General features: G+C 24.9%; 2 protein-coding genes across 3 annotated transcripts in view; one reads left to right on the top strand and one right to left on the bottom strand.

Moving 5' to 3' along the window:
• Positions 1-22,125, bottom strand: part of LOC136981430 (anaphase-promoting complex subunit 13) — a 424,687-nt gene that overhangs the window by 396,711 nt on the left and 5,851 nt on the right. The window lies entirely within an intron of this gene.
• LOC136981414 (irregular chiasm C-roughest protein-like) overlaps positions 18,629-22,125 on the top strand; it is a 101,634-nt gene continuing 98,137 nt past the window's right edge. The window contains exon 1 of one of the 2 annotated variants that reach the window (XM_067277733.1): positions 18,629-18,822. In XM_067277733.1, the coding sequence (XP_067133834.1) occupies positions 18,768-18,822 (55 nt within the window). In that variant the 5' untranslated portion in view covers positions 18,629-18,767. The remainder of the gene's footprint in view (positions 18,823-22,125) is intronic. The other variant, XM_067277732.1, reaches the window with a different exon arrangement.

The following is a 22,125-nucleotide window of genomic DNA, read 5'->3' as shown; positions in this document are numbered from 1 at the left end:
AAAGAGGGGGAAAAAAGACGAAGTTTCTAACGTTGAATTTGTTTCCTATCAAACGATTCTGAATTTTTTTCATAAATTATTTGAAATGGTTTTTTTCTTAAAACCATTTTTTAAAGTAAACGAACGCATGTACACTGTACAAGTTGACGATTACTCATCCTACAAAATTTTCATTAATAAAATATTTTCGCTAATATAATTCGATTATAAATGTTTTTAGTTAAGTTAAAAAATTTACTTTTAATCAAAAATATGGGTGAATAAACTTTATCATATAATCTAATTTATTAACATTTAGATTATTTTTATTTTATTGAAAATTTTTATCATTCATCTTGCTCTTCTTTTACAGGATTTCCAGCTTAATATTCTAATTTCTATTCGTGTAACCAAGCAATTACAAGGAATCCATAAGTTGATGAGAAGAGAAGAATTTTTAATAATTCAACATTCAGAGAAATTGATACTTGTTTTAATTAAAAGACAATATTATGTAATGAGACAGTTGTTATTAACAAATAAATGGTAAGTTAAAAAAAAATGTAAGCAGACAACAAAATTATCAAATTATTATTCATTAGAGTATAGTTTTCTTGTTGTTATTAATGTAGAGATTGTTCTTCTAAATTTTTAATAACAAATATATGTAACACAATGTTCTATTCCACTTGAAATATATTTGTAATTAAGACATTCCAAAATAAACACCTGTCTATTTGTCGAGGAACGACTAATTACACTAAGACCAACCGTGTGGCTAATTGTCACACTATGGGGGCCATCTTTGTTTGCTGTCTCCATAGAAACGGTATGTCATCCAAACGGACTTTCGTTTGTTTGGTAAATCTCCACAATTATCTGGATTAAGTTAGATAATGATGGGCGGTAACGGTCGAATGTCTTAAACTTTATAAGTTTTTCAAACTTTTCAACGTGGTTATGTTTACTGAAATTTCGGTTATTTCGCTAAATTTGCATTTTAAAGGCTTCTAGTTTCAAACTAATATCGTTGCTATAGATAATATAAATTATTATACTGTTATTATAACTTATTGAATATACTGTATAAATATTAGTTTGTCTGTTTGTCTGAATGACTACATAATGTAAGTTTTCAGTAGTATAGGTAATATAGTTATATTATTACAGTTATATTTACCTTAATTTTATGGTTGTATGAATTAAATTATAGTAATTTAAGAGTCATTTTCAAAAATATCTGGGTAGTAAATACTCATAACAGCTGCATATTTATTATATAACTTATTCGAAAACTTTCCTAGCACGAATGATTATAATATAGCTTAGCTGACGTGAAAAATTGTTATTTTCTAACTCTACACTAAAGAAAAACTCCTTGAGTAATGAAAAGAAATAGGAAATTTCGATCTTTAACAGATTATCAAAAGCTTCGAATTTAATGAAGGTAAAAAGAATAATGAGTTTAATAAAAGAACAAAATAAATCCCAGATCCTTTTTATTTGAAAGCTTAATTAATTTACATATTAATTGTATAAAATTAAACATAATTTATTAAATATTTTGGCATTTGAAATAAAAAAGACTAAAGTTAAATATTCAAATATTGAATGGAAACATTTTTGGCAGTTGACTAATATTTTGAAAACGATACCAAAAGAGGACGAGATATAATGTATGAATTTTAAACGGGTAATCACGCGGACTTGCCAAATTGTTAAAAATTGGTATTTTTCAAATAGTTTATTTCATTCTTTTGGCCAAACTATCGAGTTTTTAATCTGAAGATTTAAATGCTTGCTTCTCGATTTGTCTGCCCTATGTTTTGGACAAAACAATTTAGAAGTAAAAAAGAGAAGAAAGCAAAATTCTTTAGATGTATTATTTCTAAAAAGAAAAGGAGTTAAGAGAAATTGCATCTTTTTCCTTTGTTATAAAAGAATTTAAGCAAAAGTATTAAGCCTGGAGCTAGAATGATCAAATTTTCAAGATTGATTTTGCATTTGAAATTTAAAGTAAACTCTTGTAATTGATCTGCGATGAAAAGGAAGAAAGACGAGGAGCTAGTCTATTCTTTCTCTTTATTTTATTCGCTCTTCTCGTATCTCTTCACTAAAATTCGGCTCTAAAAACAGAAATTTGTAAAAATGATTACGTGTATGCTGTAGGCCTATACAAATATTTCGCATAAGAATATGTGTAATGTAACATAAAATATGAATATTTTAAAAAAATATTCATAATTTTCCGCCTTTATGTTAACAGTGTTTACCATAAATTAACCAGTTATATTACCATTAACAAGAAAACCAAGAGGAAGAAGTAATAATTCACGTTATTCATATTATAACGTTGATAATCCATATAAGAAAAGTATGAAAATAATAATAGAATTTAATTATATATTATAAATTTATGTAAAATTATATTTATTAACATCGATTATAAAATACAGTAGAGAACCGAAAATCGGCATCAATTGGGGACTGGGGTTGTTCAGATTAGGGATTTGTTCCGATTACGGTCTATGTACGAAAAAATATATTAACCTGTCCGATGTTCAAATTTTTCTTTGTTGCGTGTCGCTTTGTGTTGAATTTTTCTCCGTTGCGTGTCGCTTCGTGTTGAATTTTCGTCAATTTTAAGCCTAACGAAAATTTTTATAATAATAATCGAAGCTATCGTATCGTTAAAAATTATTTCTGCATTTTGTACAAACAAAATAAATATATTGAAAAATATAAAAACATGAAAATTATACTTTAGAAGTAAATTTAGTATCAAAAACGTTCGATTCAGCACGACACAGTCCGACTGAAAATCGTGCCGATTACCGGCGATTCCGATTACCAGGGTGCCGATTTACGACTCTCTACTGTATAGAAATAATATATTTTGAGTACAAAATTGCAATTTAAAAAAATTCAAGTTTTCAGTTATTAATTATAAAATTCGCGCTTTAAGTGCTGTTATATTAATTTATCTTATTAATTTAAGCTTACTTTTTTAAAGTTTTGATTCATTCACTAAAAGGATATATTTTTGAAGAGATAAAATTAATCCTGAAACAATCTGCAAATTCTTTTATTGTAAGAATTAATCCCCGAAAAGTATAATATTTCAACAAATTCCCGTATTGTAATCAAATTAAAACTAGTCTATCATAAAAAAGAGAAGGAAGAACAAATTTATTACGTATTTCTTACAAAGGAATATACAAAACAAAAAGATTAAAAAAGCCAATTGATCTTTCTTTATATTTTCTTATTTTTTTTAATGAATAGTAAGTGAATATAAATCTAAAGAATAATTATTTCCAACTTTTCTTTTCTATTGTCTTACTATCTGTTTTGAATTATAATATAAAATACTATCATTTAAATGAAATAAACTAGATATAGTTATTACATTTTCACAATCTGTCAAGAGATGTGACAACTTTTGACAAATCGTAAAATGAAAGAGATATCAAAAATGTACGGTGTGCACTAGCAATAAAACATTTCATTTCATTCCAGGTATCGAAATTATTACTAACGTAAGTCGATGATTTCCTACAGATCTTTTATCAGATAATGATTTATGTCATTTATGTTTATCTAGATGTTTATCTAATAAAATCTATATGCAAAACTCATCCATTATTATATTTAGTGTGATGGATTTATTTAGAGTAATTTGCTTGCTACAAACTTTTTCATGTCATATATCGGAGCCCGGAGAAAACTTTGGAGCTCTTAGTGGTTCCTTCATCTATAAAATTAAGATTATTTTTACTAACAGTAAATAAAATTTTAAGTGTATTTTTCTATTAATAAAGAAATATTTTACGTACTTCAATTGTAAATAAATAGATAAAGTGGGCTTACTTTAGCCATCTTTTATTTTATCTCTGGATCCGATACTGGCTCTCCACGGCTCTGCTCGTATCACATTATTAAATTATGTTTTGATTATAGTCCTAATTTTAATTATATGGTCAAAAATCTATTATTTAAGTTAGCATAGTTAAAAAAGTACATTTTTAACCACACAACTAAAATTAGTTATATGATTAAGTTAAACTATGCAACTTTACGACTAATTTTAAACTGTGTATAACTAATTTATATTTAATTTTGTATTATTACAGCTAGTTTTTATAGCTTTTGTATCAAAGAAGTCACACCAATCAATCGTTAAACCGTATAATAATTATTTTTAATTAAATGGATTTTAGATATATTTAACAAGTTATACGCGAAAATTTAAATTAATATACTTAAAATATAGATTTTTAAGAATGCAACTAAAAGTACAGTCACATTTGAAATATAGTTTTATCTAGATTTATTGCGAAAAAATAAACAGACGTTTTAACTTAAGCATAAAGAGGAACGAAATCTCTTTGTTCCGTTGATTTAGAGAAGTAAACTGTCAGCTTCTTTTCTTATATTTTACTTTTACTCTCGACTTAATCTAGGTAATCTTCTGAAAGAACGACTAGTTGATTCTGATTCACTTCGAAATCCTAGAAATCATTTGCACAAGAACAATACTGCATTTTCTAGTTTTGAGTATCTTGAAATTCCATTTAGCTTATATCATTCTTTTCTTTGCTCTGATCCATATTATTTTCTTCTTCTTATAATGCAATATTTTAAAATATGTTTACAGCCATATCAGATTTAATTTCAATTATTTATTTTATTTATATGAAATCATATTTAATTATCACAATTATATATTAAATAGTAATTTATTTAAAATTAATAAAATAATGTTAGATTTCTTAGATTTATATCTAAAATCAAATTTTAGATACTTGATAAAATTAATATAAATTTATGAAAATAAAGTCAAAATAAATTTTAAATCGTGATAACAAAATTCATTTTATTCTTCAAAATCTTCATTTTATTAAATAAAATTGAAGATGGTTTCAAGATTTTAATAATCTTTTCAATTGTAAATAATATACTTTTGTCTATAGACATAAACGTTCATTATTGATTATAAGTGAATAAGAAATATATTTTAAATACATCACAGAAACTGTTTAGCTAAGTGAAGATAAACTATGAATGTTAACAATGTAAACTTATTGTTTGAATTCTTCTCATACAAATTTATTACGTTAAATTATTGAAATATTTATACATATTATATACTTTTTGAAATACTATTCAACTTGCATTGTATCCTCTTTAAATCTTGCAACTCGAATTCCATTCACTTCTAGTCAAGACAGCTACGTTCTAATAAGTTTTAGGCTTCTAAATCAAGACATCCAGTATAAACCAGTTAAAACGCATCCTAACTGAGAACTGATTTCGACTGCAACATATAGAGTGATTCGGGGTAAGATGGTAAGCTTGGGGAAGATGCCTACTTTTTGATATTTTCAAACGGTTACGTCAGATATTGTCATGTGTTTGTATGATGAATCGTTGGGCCAATATTGAGTGCGGAAAGCTGTAGTTGGCTACCGTTACCTCATTTTCTACATCTGAGAATAATAAAAGCAAGATAAGAACGAAGTTTTTGTTGTGAAATGTTTCTAGAATCATTTTAAAACTAAAAGTTAAAATAGAATTTATTAAAAATTGCGGAATTAATGTGTGATGTAGTTAAGGTTCTAAAGTTTCCATTGTGAGCTACCGCCGATCCCGATCAGAACACGTACAACGTAGGCATCTTACCCTGACAAATGAAAAAGATGCCACATTTTTCATGGGGTAACATGCCTATTTTTTGTTAATTGAATTACAATATGCTTATTTTTAATAAATTTTTGTTTTCTCGTTTTATTGCAGGATATGCATAGAAATTATATAAGGACTTCTCAAAAAAATTTTTGGACTGAAAAAAGCTTTCAGCTAGCTATAGAGCACGTTAGAACGGGCGGAAACTTAACAATACTTATACAGTGCTGTTATACTTACTATGAAGTACTTTGTACTACAAATGCAATAAATAAAATCTGGTTAAGATATTCGAAAATTAATTTTATGCAATTATATTTGTTATCTTACCCTAATGGCATTTGGCATCTCACCCGGATACTTGGGGTGAAATGCCTAAAATGCCAGACAGTAAAAAAGTCGTCATTGCAAACACAATATACAATTATTTTTCATATACTCCAAAGTTTTATTTGAAAAACATGCTCAAGAATATGATATTTTCGTTAGAGGCTTCCAAAACCCAAATTATCGCTATAATTTCCTTCATAAGCAAAATGTTAGGCATCTTCCCCCGAATCACTATATATAACTTTATTTATTCCCCCAAACATATGTAGCTAAAATTAGTTTTAACTAATGTTAAAAGTTAAAACTAGTTTTATCTAAAATTAAAACATGTACAGCAGTAAATTAACTAGACAAAACCCGTTTTGTCTAGTTAAAACTAGAATTTACTACTAGTCAAAAATGAATTTGAGTTAAAACTAGTTTTAACTAGATAAAACGGGTTTTAACAAAGACATCCAGCATAAACTAGTTTCAACTAGTTAAAACGCGTTCTAACTAAAAACGGATTTTGACTGTAACATATATATTCAATATAATTTATTTATAATTTATATAATTTAAATTTACTGATTTTTTTAATGATTATTTGTTTCATAATAATGAAACGAATTTTCTCAATGGTTCGCGAAAATTATTACGTATAAACTATTTTAAAATATAAAAAAATTATAAGAAAATTTATAAAATCTATATTGATACTACTTTTTATTTTTTCTATTTATTTCTTTTTCGATTTATCGAATAGTTGTAGGTAACTTTTTCGAGATTTCCTTGGTATGAATAGAATTTGGAGTTTCTCGGTCGTGAACTATATAAACATTCACTCAGTTAGCCAGAAATATTCTCTTATATAAAGTATTCTCTCTCTTTGTTTTAAATTAATATTTGTTAACCCATATGCTATCGTGAGCATTTTATTAAATCGTTTGATATGATAAAACAATGGCAAGAAATTTGATTAGGCCCTTATCTAAAGAAGTACAGTAATTGTTTTTCAATTTATTAACAAGTCTAAGTTAAATTTATATAAAATATTAAATAAAAATAAAAGTTTCTCGAAAATATTGCATTTTAAATTTTTATTTCTTCAAATAAAAAGTAAAAACTTAACGTTTATATGTTTAAAAAAATGATTAATAAAATCACTGGAAGGACTTTGATAAGAGTAGACATATCACTCGGTTATTCATTTTACTTGGCTTTGATCACTAATATTAAATTAACAAGAAGAAAAGCTTGCATAGAGTTTTGGGGTTTAACCATTGTCATTTGGAAAGAATTAAAACATTAAATTAAAAAAATAATACAAAAAATGCAACTATAACATATTTATTTTGTATTCCTCCTTAGTCTATTGTGTTATGTTACTCTACATACGGAATTTGTAAAAATAAATAAACTACATTATCGAAAAATAATGTTTTATTAACTCCACCATTTTAAAGATCTTTTATAAAGCTTGACAAGAATTTATTTCCTCTAAAAGTAAATAACCGATACGATCCAAAAAAAATTTCTCTTTAAAAAAACCCTAGAGCCATACTGTGTCTTACTCTGAACATTTTAATTAATACAAAAACTCTTAAAATTCGTCAAAAATTTAATATAATTTTATCCAACCAATCTTCCATGAAAACTATCCAATTTTTAACATTTATTCATTCAAAAACCACTTTTTCCATATCTTTTAGCGTTTTCGTATTTATTAAAATCTGAGCATTTGTAATATAAAGCATTCTTATTATAATATTTTTGTTTTTCCCCCAACTGAATAAAAGTTCTTCAAAACTACGCGATAAGATTTGTACTAAATCTTAGTAAAAACTTGAAATTCAAAAATGAAAATAATTAAAATGTATAGTTTTACAAATTTTCAAAAGTCCTACATAAAATTTGATTTAAGTAGATGTTATTAAATGTTTTTATATTTAAGTAATATCTTTCCAGGAAAGTTTTAAAGATCTCTTTATTACAATTATATCCATTTTAAAAATACTCAGACTTTTTAAAGGAGATTTTCAGAGAGAATCTCACTTTTAGATGTGTTTTCACAGTTTATACTCATTATATATAATAATTTTTAATTAGAGTATGTAGAAAAAAGAGATTTGAGCGTTTAGAATCGAATTTTTGAAACAAAAATTACAGTCAAATAATGTTCTCATAATGACTATTTTATATAATAAAGAATAATAACCAAACATATATAAATTTTCTACTTCCCAGTTCTAATATAATTTCAATATTTTTAGACTTTAATAATTAAGTTATTACTTCTACAAAATGAATAAATATTGAAAAGTGTTTACTTTGTCATATATTTTTTGTTATTTCGTTAATATTTTTTGCACTAAACTGCAAATCTGTGAATATGTCTGTGTGTTTGTTCTGAGAATTTTAAAATATCTGCTGCTTTGCTCCATCAAAATTTAGATTATCATTCGTCATGAGAATAAAAATTTTCAGGAATATGAAATCATGATAAATTGCAAATTCTAGAAAAATTTATTACTTTTTTCTATTATTTTTTTTACAATATTTTATTATATTTTTTGCTTTTTATTTCTAAATATTTTAACATTTTAAAATTTTTGTTTAAATAAATAAATTTTATATTTATCGTAATTATTATCGATAATTAAATCTAATTCAGCATATAATCTATATCTGTAAAATGGTAATCCTCTTTGATTGTAATTGAAAATGATTATAAAAATAAAACAATTCAAATGCACTATATTTAATATACAAATATAGTATGTTTTTCATTAGAGAATATTTTCTATATAGTAAAGGTGGAAGAGATAAGATTTATAATAAATATGAAAAAAAATTATTTTTATGTAGTCTAATAAAAATGCTTATATCATCAGTTGATAAAAAAATAACTGGTATTAGATAAAGGGATTTAATAAAAGAATGAAAACATTTTATAATTTACTTCTTTCTTTCGTTTTTTTCCTTGTTCATAATTAAATATTGCAGTATATAATAGAGAATGTATATGTATAAAATATTTTATCAGTATTGTTTATTATAAGAAATTATAATATTAATTTAAAAATGTGATTATAAAAAAAGAAACTAATACAGTAGATTTTAAGTATTTCATAAATAGAATAACTTTGTCTTGTTTTAATATCCTGATACAAAATTGTTCAATTAAATAACATTAGCTAATTGGAAATAAAATAGATGAAATCTTGTGTAAAAGAACGTTTTTATGATCTAAAAGTACGTTCTTCTATACAAAAATTAAAAATTTAACAAAAAACAAATATAATACAACTCACAATGATCTACACAGTGTAATTAATATATGCTCCAAGTTAAATCTGTCAATAACACGTATTACATTATATTATGACAATTGTTCACTACATAATAATTTACTGAAACTCATATAATCATCAAAATTAAATTTTTTAAGTAATCTTAATCATTAGGTGCACGAATATTATTAATAAAATTACTTACTTTTTAAAAATTATTATTATTATTATAAAATTAACAAAATGGTAAATCAATATAAATAAGAATATAAAAATGGGTTAATGTTACCTATGGTTCCAAGATGGCAGCTCATCTCTGATTCCAGTAAATAGCAGAAGAGAAAGAGTGGGGACGCACGTTCTAACCTAACCTAACCTAACCTATTCTAATAAATTACCATAATTATTACCAAGAAAATTATTAGAATAGGTTAAGTTAGGTTAGAACGTGCGTTCCCACTGTTTCCTTGCTGGAATCAGACGAGCCGCCATCTTGGAACCATAGGTAACATTAACCAAAAAATGTAGTCTTCAATAATTCATATGTTTAGATTATTTTATTATTTGTTTATTATTTTATCCCTATTCTAATATACTCGGTATTTTACTAACCGATGTATTATCAGGTCACGTACAAACTTTAAATTATTAACTAATACTCCTTAATATAGGAATAAACTTCAAAATAATATCTTGATATATTTCAAATTCTTTTAATAATATTTATTTAGATTTATTAATGATAAATATGTCTAAAACTTTTCGTTTTACGAAATTAATTTGCCATAAATATATGCAAACAAAACATCTTTTAAATATTTTAATTACAAAACTTAATAAAAATATAATTTATTATAAATTATTATAGTAAAATAACTTTAATACTTGATAGAAATTTTTAAAAAAATATATATATATTTAAATTCCAATTAAATTGATCAAAACAAGAATAATCTCTTATGTTCACTTGTAAACAGCATCATCACTGCTTTGTGTAAGCGACTTAAAAAATAAAATAAAAACTGCCAACATATGATGACTATTAATTAATCAAATTTAATAAAAATGAACCAACAAAAAACCAATTTTACTTTATTTTATATTATTAAAATTACGTTATAAATACCTGTAAACAGTATCACACCATATCATACTTCTAATAAATCCAGCGACATAAAATTAATAATTAAAAATAAAATAAATCTATACTTAATATTTTAAATTGAATGTTAAGAAATTAAAAAGAAAACAAAACCAAAACTTTACGGTAATAATCAAAAGATTAACAGTTAATTGCCAATTATAAGATATTTCATGTTATTTAAAGATGAGAAAATGATCCCAAGATGGTAAATTAAATTCTTTTTATTATTTCTTATTAAATTTTATCCAATCGACGACATAATTATATTGAATAATAAATCAATAATAAAGTAAAATTCTAGAGATTTGTATTGGTAAAGGTAATAATAAGCATGATGCAATTATATTAGATTTTTAATATTTTTAATTTTTATTGCCATAGGATATTGTTAACTAAAATTAAGTTTAATTATGATTTTCCTGTTTATCTCTATTAATAGATATGAACTAATGAATATGAATTAAATAAGTGAATATAATAAATTCAATAAATGATGTAATAAGCATTTTACTAAGATAATTACATTTTATTTTTAGAGTAATTTAGGGATAAAGTAATAAAAATCATGAACTATTTTATGAACATCTAAAGCAATTTTCATTATAATTGATATGTTTTAAAAATTCTTTCTAGTTTAGTATATTTTGTTTACGTTTTACTTAAAAATTTATAAAAACTCTTAAATATTTTAATAATATTTTTTCAAATATCTACATAGTCCATTATTGAGATTAATTGAGTCGAGTCGAATGAACAAATAAATTTCTATCTCATCACAAAGTTAAAAAAGAATATAAAATATTTTTCATTCTAAAGTAATGATTTTTAGTTTTTAATTTTCATTTAAATGTATTTATTACGACATTATTCAATGACAATAATAAAGAAAATGTTTACCATAAAATTACGAAGGAAGAAGATTAAAGAAAGTCAAACAACGAAAAATAAAATAAAACTAAAACTGAAATTCAAGAATGTCTGCTTTAGTTTTTAATTAATAATGCTTTTAATGAGAGTTTTTCTATTTTTAATTAAATCGAATATACAATAATTACTATTTTAAATTTTAAAAAGTTTTCATTTAAAAATATACAAATAATTATAACTTTATTTAAAATTATAAATTTTTATCATTTTAATAATTCAAAATGCTATAATTAAATAAATTTTTAAAGTGACTTTATGATATTTTCATTAATATATATCATATTAAAAGAATTCTAAATCAATTTAAATTTAGTTATATTTTACTAAAATTGTTTCATATTTGGAATTAATATTTAGGCTATAACATTATATACAGGTATATTGCAGATTAAGAAAAAAAACTATTATTACACATATTTAAACCATAATTAACTTGATAAAATTAGAGAAAATCTAATTTATAAAATGATTATAATCTAATATAGTATACATTATTTATTATTTTTCCTGTAAATTATATTATTATTTAAGCTCTAAATTACGGCATTTCTGATATAACTTACGCTAAAATCTGTATCAGGAGTTCGCTAGCCACTTCTTATATAGATTTTAATAGTCGCTAACCACCCCTGACGAATCAAGCCAGTTATCTGTAGAAACGACAAATTTATAAATTATTTAGGGTAGTTTGGAGGTGTTTATATATATTTATACATACAATAATAATTCATATATGTTTAAATTTTAGTGAAGCATACAATTTCGAAGTATTACTTATATTTAATAGAAAAAAAAATCTATTAAATCCGATTTTATCCTGTTTCTAATTTATTCTTATTTTGTATCAGTATAGCAAAGAATCTTAGAATTAAATTTAATTTTGGGAAAGTATCGACAATCAAAAAACGATAAGGAACTTCTAATATATAGTTTAGTATAAATAACTCTTCATATTATATAAAAGAGAAAACCTTACTTTAATATAAATCTACAATTAAAAAAAAAAATTATAAATTTTATGAAGTAATGAAACTTGGGTTCCAAACTAATTAACAAGAATTAAAAATAATTTCCGAAATTTTGTGTGTTTAAGTTCATGCACATAATATTTTCACCTGCTAATATAAAAATAAAAAAAGTGCTGACAGCTGCTATTGATTTTCAAAACATCAGTATGGTGTTCCAATTTTGGAAAGGTGAATATTAAGTTAATGCAAATTTGGTTGAAGCCCACAGGACTTTTATTTTTTACAAAATTACAAATAATTATTCACGTAGACCCCACACGAGAAAATCACCTGCATCGTATTATATATTAAAGTTTCATAATAAATTTTTACTTCCTGATTATACAGAAGTCATATTTGAAGCTTGGAATGTTTTTTTTTCCTACAAATGAATTATTTTTAGTATATTTTTAAAACTTGTGCAGAATTATAATTATTTAATATTTTAATCCATAAAATTTCTTTTAGATTATCATAAAAATAGGGAATAAAGTTTCAGTATTATCAATACTGATGACTTGAATTTAGATTTAAAAAGTTAAATACGTTTATTAAATTAAGTTTAATTATAAAATAACTAATGAAAATGGAGATAAAATTTGATGATATCGAGGATATTTGGGAATTCATGTGCAACACGTTCGCATTTGAGCGAATCCTCTTGAATGATCATTTTGTTCTTGCGGAATCAATTGTATGAGAAACCCAATGGTCCACGTTGAAATGAAACCTATAGAAGTGCAGTGGAAAAATACAAGAAGATAACGGAGTGTGACAAGAATGCTAGCGGCAAGTCGATACAGGGAAGAAGACTACGTTATCGCAAAGAGGTTGTCTTGGGCTATATAGGATTGCCACCAGATAATGGCTAATTGTTACGGTAGGAAATACCACCAGGGGGTGATTTGTATGGTCTACACATGCCAAACCAACATGCACTATATCGACACCTGTAGCAACCAAAAGGAAAGATTCAATTGGGTTATAGCTATTTCTTCAAGGTAGAAAAGAAAAATTAAAAAAATAAATAAATAAATAAAAAGAAGAACCAAAATTGAATTTTGTACTGTTTATTTGTTCGTTTACCTTTTCGAAATTTTTAGTTTAATTCGTAAAAAAACTATTCGATAAAAGCTTTTAAAATAACCCAATTTTACTCTAATCATTTTATATGATACTGTAGCTAAAACACATAAACTTTAATTTGTTTATGTTATTATTTACAAGATTTATTTAATGAGTAAGTAATGTAAAATTCTTTAAAATAATCATACAATAATTCTTTCAAAGTAAATCAAAATAAAGAATTAAGAAGATATTTTCGATTTCTGGGTTTTAATTTTTGGCTTTTCAATGTTAAAAATTCAAAAATTGACACTATAAATATAAAGCATAATTTTATCGCTTTTATATTTTAAAATAAAAAGATTATAAGTATATCCTTATTCAAACATATAAAATACAATAAAAAAATAATAAAGTATTCAATTATGCATTTCGCTTGCGCATAAAATAAGTAATTATTTTTTTATTGGAACGTAGTCAAATTTCCCATAAAATTTAATCTCATTTTTGCATTTATTAATAAAAATAATATAAATAATTTAATCCGATGACTTGTTTATTTATCTGAAGAAGATTTAAAACAATAAAATCGCACTTAGCATTTATTAAGCGATAACTATTCAAAATATAGAAAATCTGAATTAAATTATTATTATTCTTTTTTTTTTGTAAAGTTTAAGTTAGTTTATATTAAAAAATAAAGTTAATTTATTGTATTTCTTAAAATATATTTAAATTTTTAATAGTTTTTACTCATTAAAGTAATTGAAAACTTTAGATAGACATTTTAATTGAAATTATCATATTATGAAGATAATATTTACGTAGATATAAATCTTCTGGTTACTATTTTTAGGAAATTGCATTTGACTTGGAGATTGAGAAAGATAAAAATTTTATCAAAAGAGATATAATGTTCCAAACTTTCATTGAAAATTTGCTTATTCATCTAACTGAAATTTAGAGTTACAGAAAGATTTTGGATTAAAATACTTTTGATATCGTTAATATAAATTTATAATTAAAAAGAATAGCAATTTTAAATTTAATTAATTTATATTCTTACGTTTAAAATTTAGATTCTAATTCAATTTATTTTTTGCTTTGTTTTTTATTTTTATTTTTTAAATAAATATCCAAATAAAGTTTAATTTTTTCTTATGTGTATTATCATTAGATGAGAATTCAGATAATATTTATATGGTTTCAACTTCTAGATTCAATCGGTTTTTCTGTTTTTCTTTATCATCAGATGTAGACACTTCTGTCGATTTTCCTATTGTTTCCACAAACTTTTATGATAAGATTAAAGGCAGCGATATCTACTTCCTCTCAAACTATTTTCAGATTTCTTTTTTCATTACTGTTATTCAACTAAAGATGGATTTTTACTTTTTTTTAAAAAACACCCCTCTGAAACATATTGAAGGTGAATTTTTATGTTAATGATAAGTAAATTATTTCAAATAGTATTTTAACTGTAATTATTTCACTTGTACAAAGATACAGTAGTAACAATTATTGTTTAAAAACAATTTTAATTTTATTTTTACAATAAAAGAATTGTTTCAATAAATAGTAATAAGGAATCGGTTAATAGCTTAATTTAACTTGGTTGAAATTAAATTTTTGTCATCTATAACAATTTTAAACCAATTTTATTTAATTTTTTTTCATTTCGAGCTAATAGATGTTCTCGAAAAAAGAAAAATACATTAAAAAATAAAATAAAATAAAAAATGCTGGTGTAAAATTAAGAAGTAAATATTTAAAGGAAACATTTTGAGATTTTTTTTAGTAGTTAGTTTTCTTCTTGTTTTTCTCAGTTTAAATTTAATTTGAGCGTAATTTAAACTTATTGACAAAAGTTATAAAGCGATATTTTTGGAAAATTTGTAATGCTATTGGGCATTAATCAATGCTTTTAAAAAATGGATCAATATAAGTAACATCAAAAATAATGAAAATTAATTAAAATGAAGAAGTAATTATACAAAAGGAAAGAGATATACATACCACCTTTAGTTAAATTCTTCACTAATCTTGCTAGTTAACTTTGCAATAACTTTCTTTTAAAGAACATCTGCTTGTTTCCACGAGAAACTATCTTTTTAGTATTTTATTTGCTTTTATACGCAAACTTCTTAGGAACTAGAGAATCTTTTCATAAAATAATTTCGAATATGTATCCTCCAGCGACATCGACTGACATTCGCACTAATGATCTAAATGCCTAAAGTGTAATTCTGTACTAATGAATGCCAAAAGATTACACATATATTTTTTAGTTTTTCTAAACATGTTTGTCTGCAAATAATATAAAATTAATCCTTCTTGCTTGCTTTAATTTAAGTTTCAGTACAAATTAATACTGGTTAGATTCGTGTTTGTTACCTAACAATTTTGAAATGACAAACGTCGTTCTTTAGACAAATGACATGAATAAAGTCATCTGTTACCATCTTTGCGTACGGTTGAGATGATAGTCTTGTTACTTTATGCGCTAATGTTCATTGTAATTGGTAGTTTCAAAGGTCTATCGATTATTATAGTACTTGTCTTTGTAAATAATTGTAAGAGGGATCCAAGATTTATTCTATGTGATCTAAATAATTGTTTTAGCAATATCGGTTGTCAACCGAAAATATATATTTTAATGACATATCATTATCATATCAGAACATAGAAAAGCAATTGCCAATAATGTAGATAAAATAATAAATCAATTTTAATTCCGATTCAACGATATCCAACTCTAAGCTCTTTAAAACTACGAACAATACATAAAATTTCCTGTTTATCTATAATTAAAACGTGTAAAATAGTAAACGTGTAAAATGTAAAACGCCTGTAAAATAAATAATCCGACTCAAAAATCTGGAAATAAAAATAATAGAGAAATTTTAAAAGATTGACAACAATTTAATGTTTAAAATGAAACCACGAAATAATTCATTTTCTAAATGGATGTATCAATAGAAGAATTGAGTTTGATTGATAACAGACACTATGTAGTTTCTTTGAAGAGTTTCAATTGGTTTATCAAATAATACAGTAGTTGTAGATGTAACATTTTAAAAACTAAATGTATTTCTAATAAAACAAAATTGAATATTAAAAATTTTAACTTAAAGAAAGTGCTGTATTACGTTAAAATTTTAAGATGTTGTTTCCAATCGAAGCAACAATTACATAATGCAAGCTGAATTATTAATCCTTTTTTAAAAAATATATAATGCTGAATCGAATAAAAATTTTAAAATTTATATATATAAAAAGATCTTGAAGAATAATAACAAAGATCTTATAAATAAATAAATAAATATAGGCCTATATAGGCCTATATAAGATCTTTGCTTTGTTATTATTATTATTATTGCTATTATTAATTTTTTTTATTGAATAGGTTTATTTTTTGAATCTATTTATATTTAATTTTAATATGTATTGTTACTATTTTAGGATTCGTGATAAATTATTCTCTAACTTTTATTGATTAATTTTTATTTTATTCACTATTTTACTACAATACTACTTTATTATAATTTTTTAATTTCTTAATAACCTTGTTTGAAATTATGAATGAACTGATGCTACAACATATCACTAATAACTATATTCGAACTTGAAAAAATAAAAAATAAATTCTATTTTTAGAAAGATTTTTTTTTTGTTATGAGATTTTGATCTTTTTAGACAGGTGCACTTGTAAATAATAAAATCAGATTACTAAAATCCTCCTTATTTTCTATCGATAGAGTTACTTTGAAATAGCAATTTTTGAATTTTTTTAAAACTTTATGAAAAGAAAAAAAATCTAAAAATGTTTTGAAATAATCTAAAGGAAATGAAATTTGTCATTCAAAAGATTTTATCATCGTTTTTACAGGAAACAAAATGAACAAGTTTCTTTTAAAAATTTGCTTACTGCGTATGCTTTTAACAATAAATTAATTCATAAATTTATAATATAATAATAATAATAATCTATTATCCATTTTGATGATTTTTATAGGATATACATAATAATGTATATTCTTTATCGTTATAGATTTCAATCGACTAAATAGTTTCTACCTATTTAGACAATAGGTACTAATGTTAGTTCAGTATGATTCATTAAAATAAATAAATAAACAGTTCGCTCATAAATCTCTAACAAAATAGGAAAAACTGTTCATGTAGGGATATTTGCACGAAAGAAGGATTCATTCAATTATCGTATCCTGTACTTTGTTATAGATTTATTACATAGCGTGTGGATTCATAATTAATATGATTATATGTCTTAATCGCAAACTGCTTATTAGCATAATTTTTACTAATACCAGTTGCATATTTATAAGTACTGTACATATGAAAAATAGTAAAAGTTGTATTATTTCTATGATCTATTTTTATAATATGCACACACATTTGGAAAATTAGAGTATTGTTAAAATAGTCTATACAGTATATGTAGCCTATATTTAACAATCAGCTAAGAAAACTGGTGCATAAAAATAATGTAATTTCTACTGTTTTACTATATTAATACCATTTGTATTGTTATTGTGTAAATCTTTACGCTTTAAAACCTTTGAGAATTATAATTATTTTATTCTATATCAAAAATATAAATGTGTGGTATTTGTTATATTTTTATTTAAATTAATTTTATATTATAACATTTTGACACTATAAATAGACAAGAAGTTTTACAAGTTTCCTGTCTATTTTTTGTGATAAAATAAATTTTTAATTAATATATAGAATTGTTTGTTTGAAATTTTTATATACAATATTTATAATTTCATATGTATTTTCATTGCATGTAATTTTAAAATGTTTTTTAAATATTTTTTTACCTAATAATATAGGCTACATAATATCACTTTATATTATCTAATATTAGCATTTAAGTAGAGAATTTTTTATTTACGTATTTGTTAATATCTCGGAAGAGAAAATGTCAAAGAAAGGAAATAAATTTTTTAATTTAGATCTGAAAATTTATAAAATGACATTACCGAATACGTTGTTAGAATAGAGGAAAAAAATCGGTCCGTTTTCGGATTAGCGTATTACATTAATGAGTATTATAAGTGAAAGTGATTTGATACGCAATAAATTATTATTTGTATTTTGTTTGGTGTCCACTCGAGTCATAAATCCGAAGAGCGGAGCTATTATTTATTGGGTTTGTCGCCGTTGCGGCAGACATCCGGCTCCTGCTTTCCTACTTTGTCCACCAGAGTGCGCTAACGCCGTCTGTCGAGAGAAGAGGTGGCGAGTCAAATGGCGTACGGCTTCAGTGCTGGTTGCAGTGTGTTCGTGTATTAGAGTTTGGACTTTACGTGAAATCACTTCTTGGCCGTCATGGAAGTGGAATACAAACTTTTAAAGTGGATATTATGTCTTCTACTTGTACAAAGTAAGTGATATTTACAATTTAACTTGTAAGTTTTATTATAGTTTATTACGAAGGGGGATGAAAAACCGTTGGAAGAATATCTGATGTGGATGGACGGTTGAGATGCGTTTGTCCAGTAAAATGGTTGGAGAATCGATAAATGTCTTTCAGTTTGAAAGTTTTGTGGGAAAATTGTCTGACATGACATCATTGGCGGTTAGTGTAACACAAAAGCAATTTAAAGTCGGATAAGTTAAGTTTTTCTTCTGTCTGGCCTTACTACCTGGGCAGGTGGGAAGCTTTCTCCTCAGCCTTAGGCACTAACGACTGACAGGTGCTGGGAACCTTTAGTAAATCGACGTTGATTCCTTTTTTAACAGTTTAAATCTCGAAGGATGTTGTGTTGATATTTGCATTTCACAAATGACTTTACTTCTTCTAACTAATATCATTTTGATCGCTTTATATTTGCGATTGTCTATTATCCAAATTTCATTTTTTTTTATTTGATGAGTTTATTAAAATTATAATTTAAAATAATAAATTAGCGTTATTTTTATGTATAGGATGGTTCTTTCTTTCGTTTCGGAAACTCTGCGTTGTGTTTTTTTATTTAATTAAATTGTGTACATTATTAAAATAAAAACTGTTCTAGTTACATATTTTTCTTTTAATCTTGTTGTTATAAGAAGTTTATTCCAAAATTGAAATATATATATATATATATATATATATATATATTATAGCTTATAAATAAAATAAGGTATGTTAAATCAATCAAATTATCGAAATTTAAATTGTAAATCTTTCGTGACATAAAAATTCGAAAATAATCTATAGATCTACACACAAAAACTAAGATACTTGTTGAATTAATCGTGTCGAATACAATAAAAATTCACGAGTAAAAATGTATTTAATGGGCATCAGAATTATAATAATTCGTTATTTTATAATAATTATATATTACCCAAAAAAGAGGGAGGGAGAAAATGTTGACACGAAGATTTGTAACTTGTGTAAAAGTTGACAACACCCCGTTTTCCTAGTCTCACCTTGAATGACGGTTGTCTGCCCATTCTTATCTTTTTCCACTTGACTTGTATTTCCAGGAAATTCGAGTACAAAACAAAATTAAGGACTAAAAAAGAATTTATATTTATAGTAATATACAGTTATTATATCAAGGATAAAAATATATATGTGAATAACAATACAACTGGGTAGTTATTATTTTGACGTCACCAATTTAAAATTGGTTATGACATATCTTGTAACAGAACAATATCACTATTGCATCATATATTATTTTTTACTGTAAGACGAGATTTGAATGGTACTAACCACTTTAATTAAATTATATTGTTACAACTGTTTTTAAATAATATATTATTATTTAAACCATTTTATTATTCAAAAAAAAAAAAAAATGCTTAAATAAGGTAATCATAATTTAATATTAGAGAGAGTTAGTAAAGATTGTGACTCACGAGCTAGAAAATCTGCTTGTGTGCATGAAGTTCCTCATTCTGTTACTAGAAGTGATTATCATATTCAAAAACAAGTTCTGTCGGTTTTCCAAGTGGGCTGGTTTCACGAATGTTGCTTAAAGGAAAATAATACAGCCACTTGCTGTAATTAGTCTCTGGGTCAAAGCTTCCATTTTATGATATATATCCTTTTATAGATCCAGAGATTGATAAGTGTGTTTAGCCCAATGACCTCAGTATATTGCAGGATGATGAACTTAAGAAAAAAATATTCGAAATAAGTAACTAAAATTCAATTTGTATATTTAGAAGTGGAAACGAAATAAAAATCTCGAGATTGCCGGTTTTTGATTTTATCCAATTTTTATATTTTCGAATTAAACGAACGAAGGGGGGAAACACAATTGAGATAAAGCAGTGTGGTAACTTGATAAATTGTTTAAAGATTTTCAAAATTTCTCTTCCAAATGAGTTCTTTTGCCTGCATCGTAACTGTTCATTTGTAATCGACTCATCGCGTAGATTTATCAAAACTTCTCTGGCTTTGTGCCCGTTCCTCTTATTCCAGGATAAATAAGTTAATTGTCAAATCGGCAATAATTCATGGTAGCGTATTAAAATGGAGAATAAAATTTGAGATTTGATTTGATTTTGAAGTTGAAAAATTATATAATCCCTGGATTTTTTTTACAAAGGAATACGCTTAAGATTAAATATTTTTAGAATTATATCGACGTTTTTGAAAAATTATTAATCATTCTTCGTGATTACGGTTAATTAGATAAAAAAAGAAAAATCTTTTTTTTTGTTTCCTTTCCTGTTTAGCAAGATAAAAGACATAGGTAAAGTTCATTCAAAGTTTATGCTCCAGTTAAGAAAAGACAATAGAATAATATCCAGTAGCGACCCTTTGAGATAAAAAGTAGAAAAAAATCTCACAATTTGGCGACATATTAAATGACTCTGAGTAGATATATGTCGATAAGAGAAGATCGGTTATCTTGCCAGCGAAACAAAGATGAATTCAGTCGTCACAAAAGAGCTTAGGAAAGAGCTTAAGTGTAGAGCATGGGGAACGATCTGGTTTTTCTGAGAAAAATGACATTGTCTAGTTGTACGTTGAAGTCGATTAAGCGTCGTCCTTCTCAATTCGACATCATTACCTTGGTGACAAATATTTCTAATCGTGCTGTACAGCATTTTTGATATTCTTTCCTCCGAAAAGCTGTTTTCGTCTCTTATCGACTTTTTATAAGTGGCAAACTACCTTATCTTTGAAGAGATGATGGCTGCCAGTATGTGCTTAAAATTTTAAATAGTACAGAACTCGGCGATATAGATTTTTGTTTTAAGAAAATAATCAGAGCAAAACTTTCTAATTTCAACATGTAAACTTAAAGCTAAATGCATTTTACTGTCCCAATACCGTATAAACTGGCGCCGTTCTAACGTGTCGTCAGAATGGCATATCAATAAGTACCAGTCACGAAGGAATACTATTGATCCATTGTTTCGAGTAAACAGTTTCAAATGAAATGTAGTTCCCTTGATTTCTACTGAATGGTACCGTGCAATATGTAAAACTGTCCAACCCGCCCCTTCGCTTAATTAGTCCTGTCATACCCATTACTTGTCTGACATGCTCGCTTTTGTCTTTGTTGTGTGCATTTGCAAAATATAAGGTGAACAGATGGAGAAGAAATAAAATTGATCTACATGGTGACTGGATGTCGCGTGGGTACTCTACATTCATTCACCACTCTCAGCAATTTTATGTCAGTGATACATGAAAATGTAATAAAATACTCTGATGGTCTTTGCACCACCAAGCTCT

Source organism: Centruroides vittatus, unplaced genomic scaffold, assembly GCF_030686945.1.
Source record: "Centruroides vittatus isolate TY-2023 unplaced genomic scaffold, ASM3068694v2 contig_754, whole genome shotgun sequence".
Taxonomy (NCBI): domain Eukaryota; kingdom Metazoa; phylum Arthropoda; class Arachnida; order Scorpiones; family Buthidae; genus Centruroides; species Centruroides vittatus.
The sequence above is the reverse complement of the archived record's forward strand: the minus strand, read 5'-3'. Positions and strand labels throughout refer to the sequence as shown.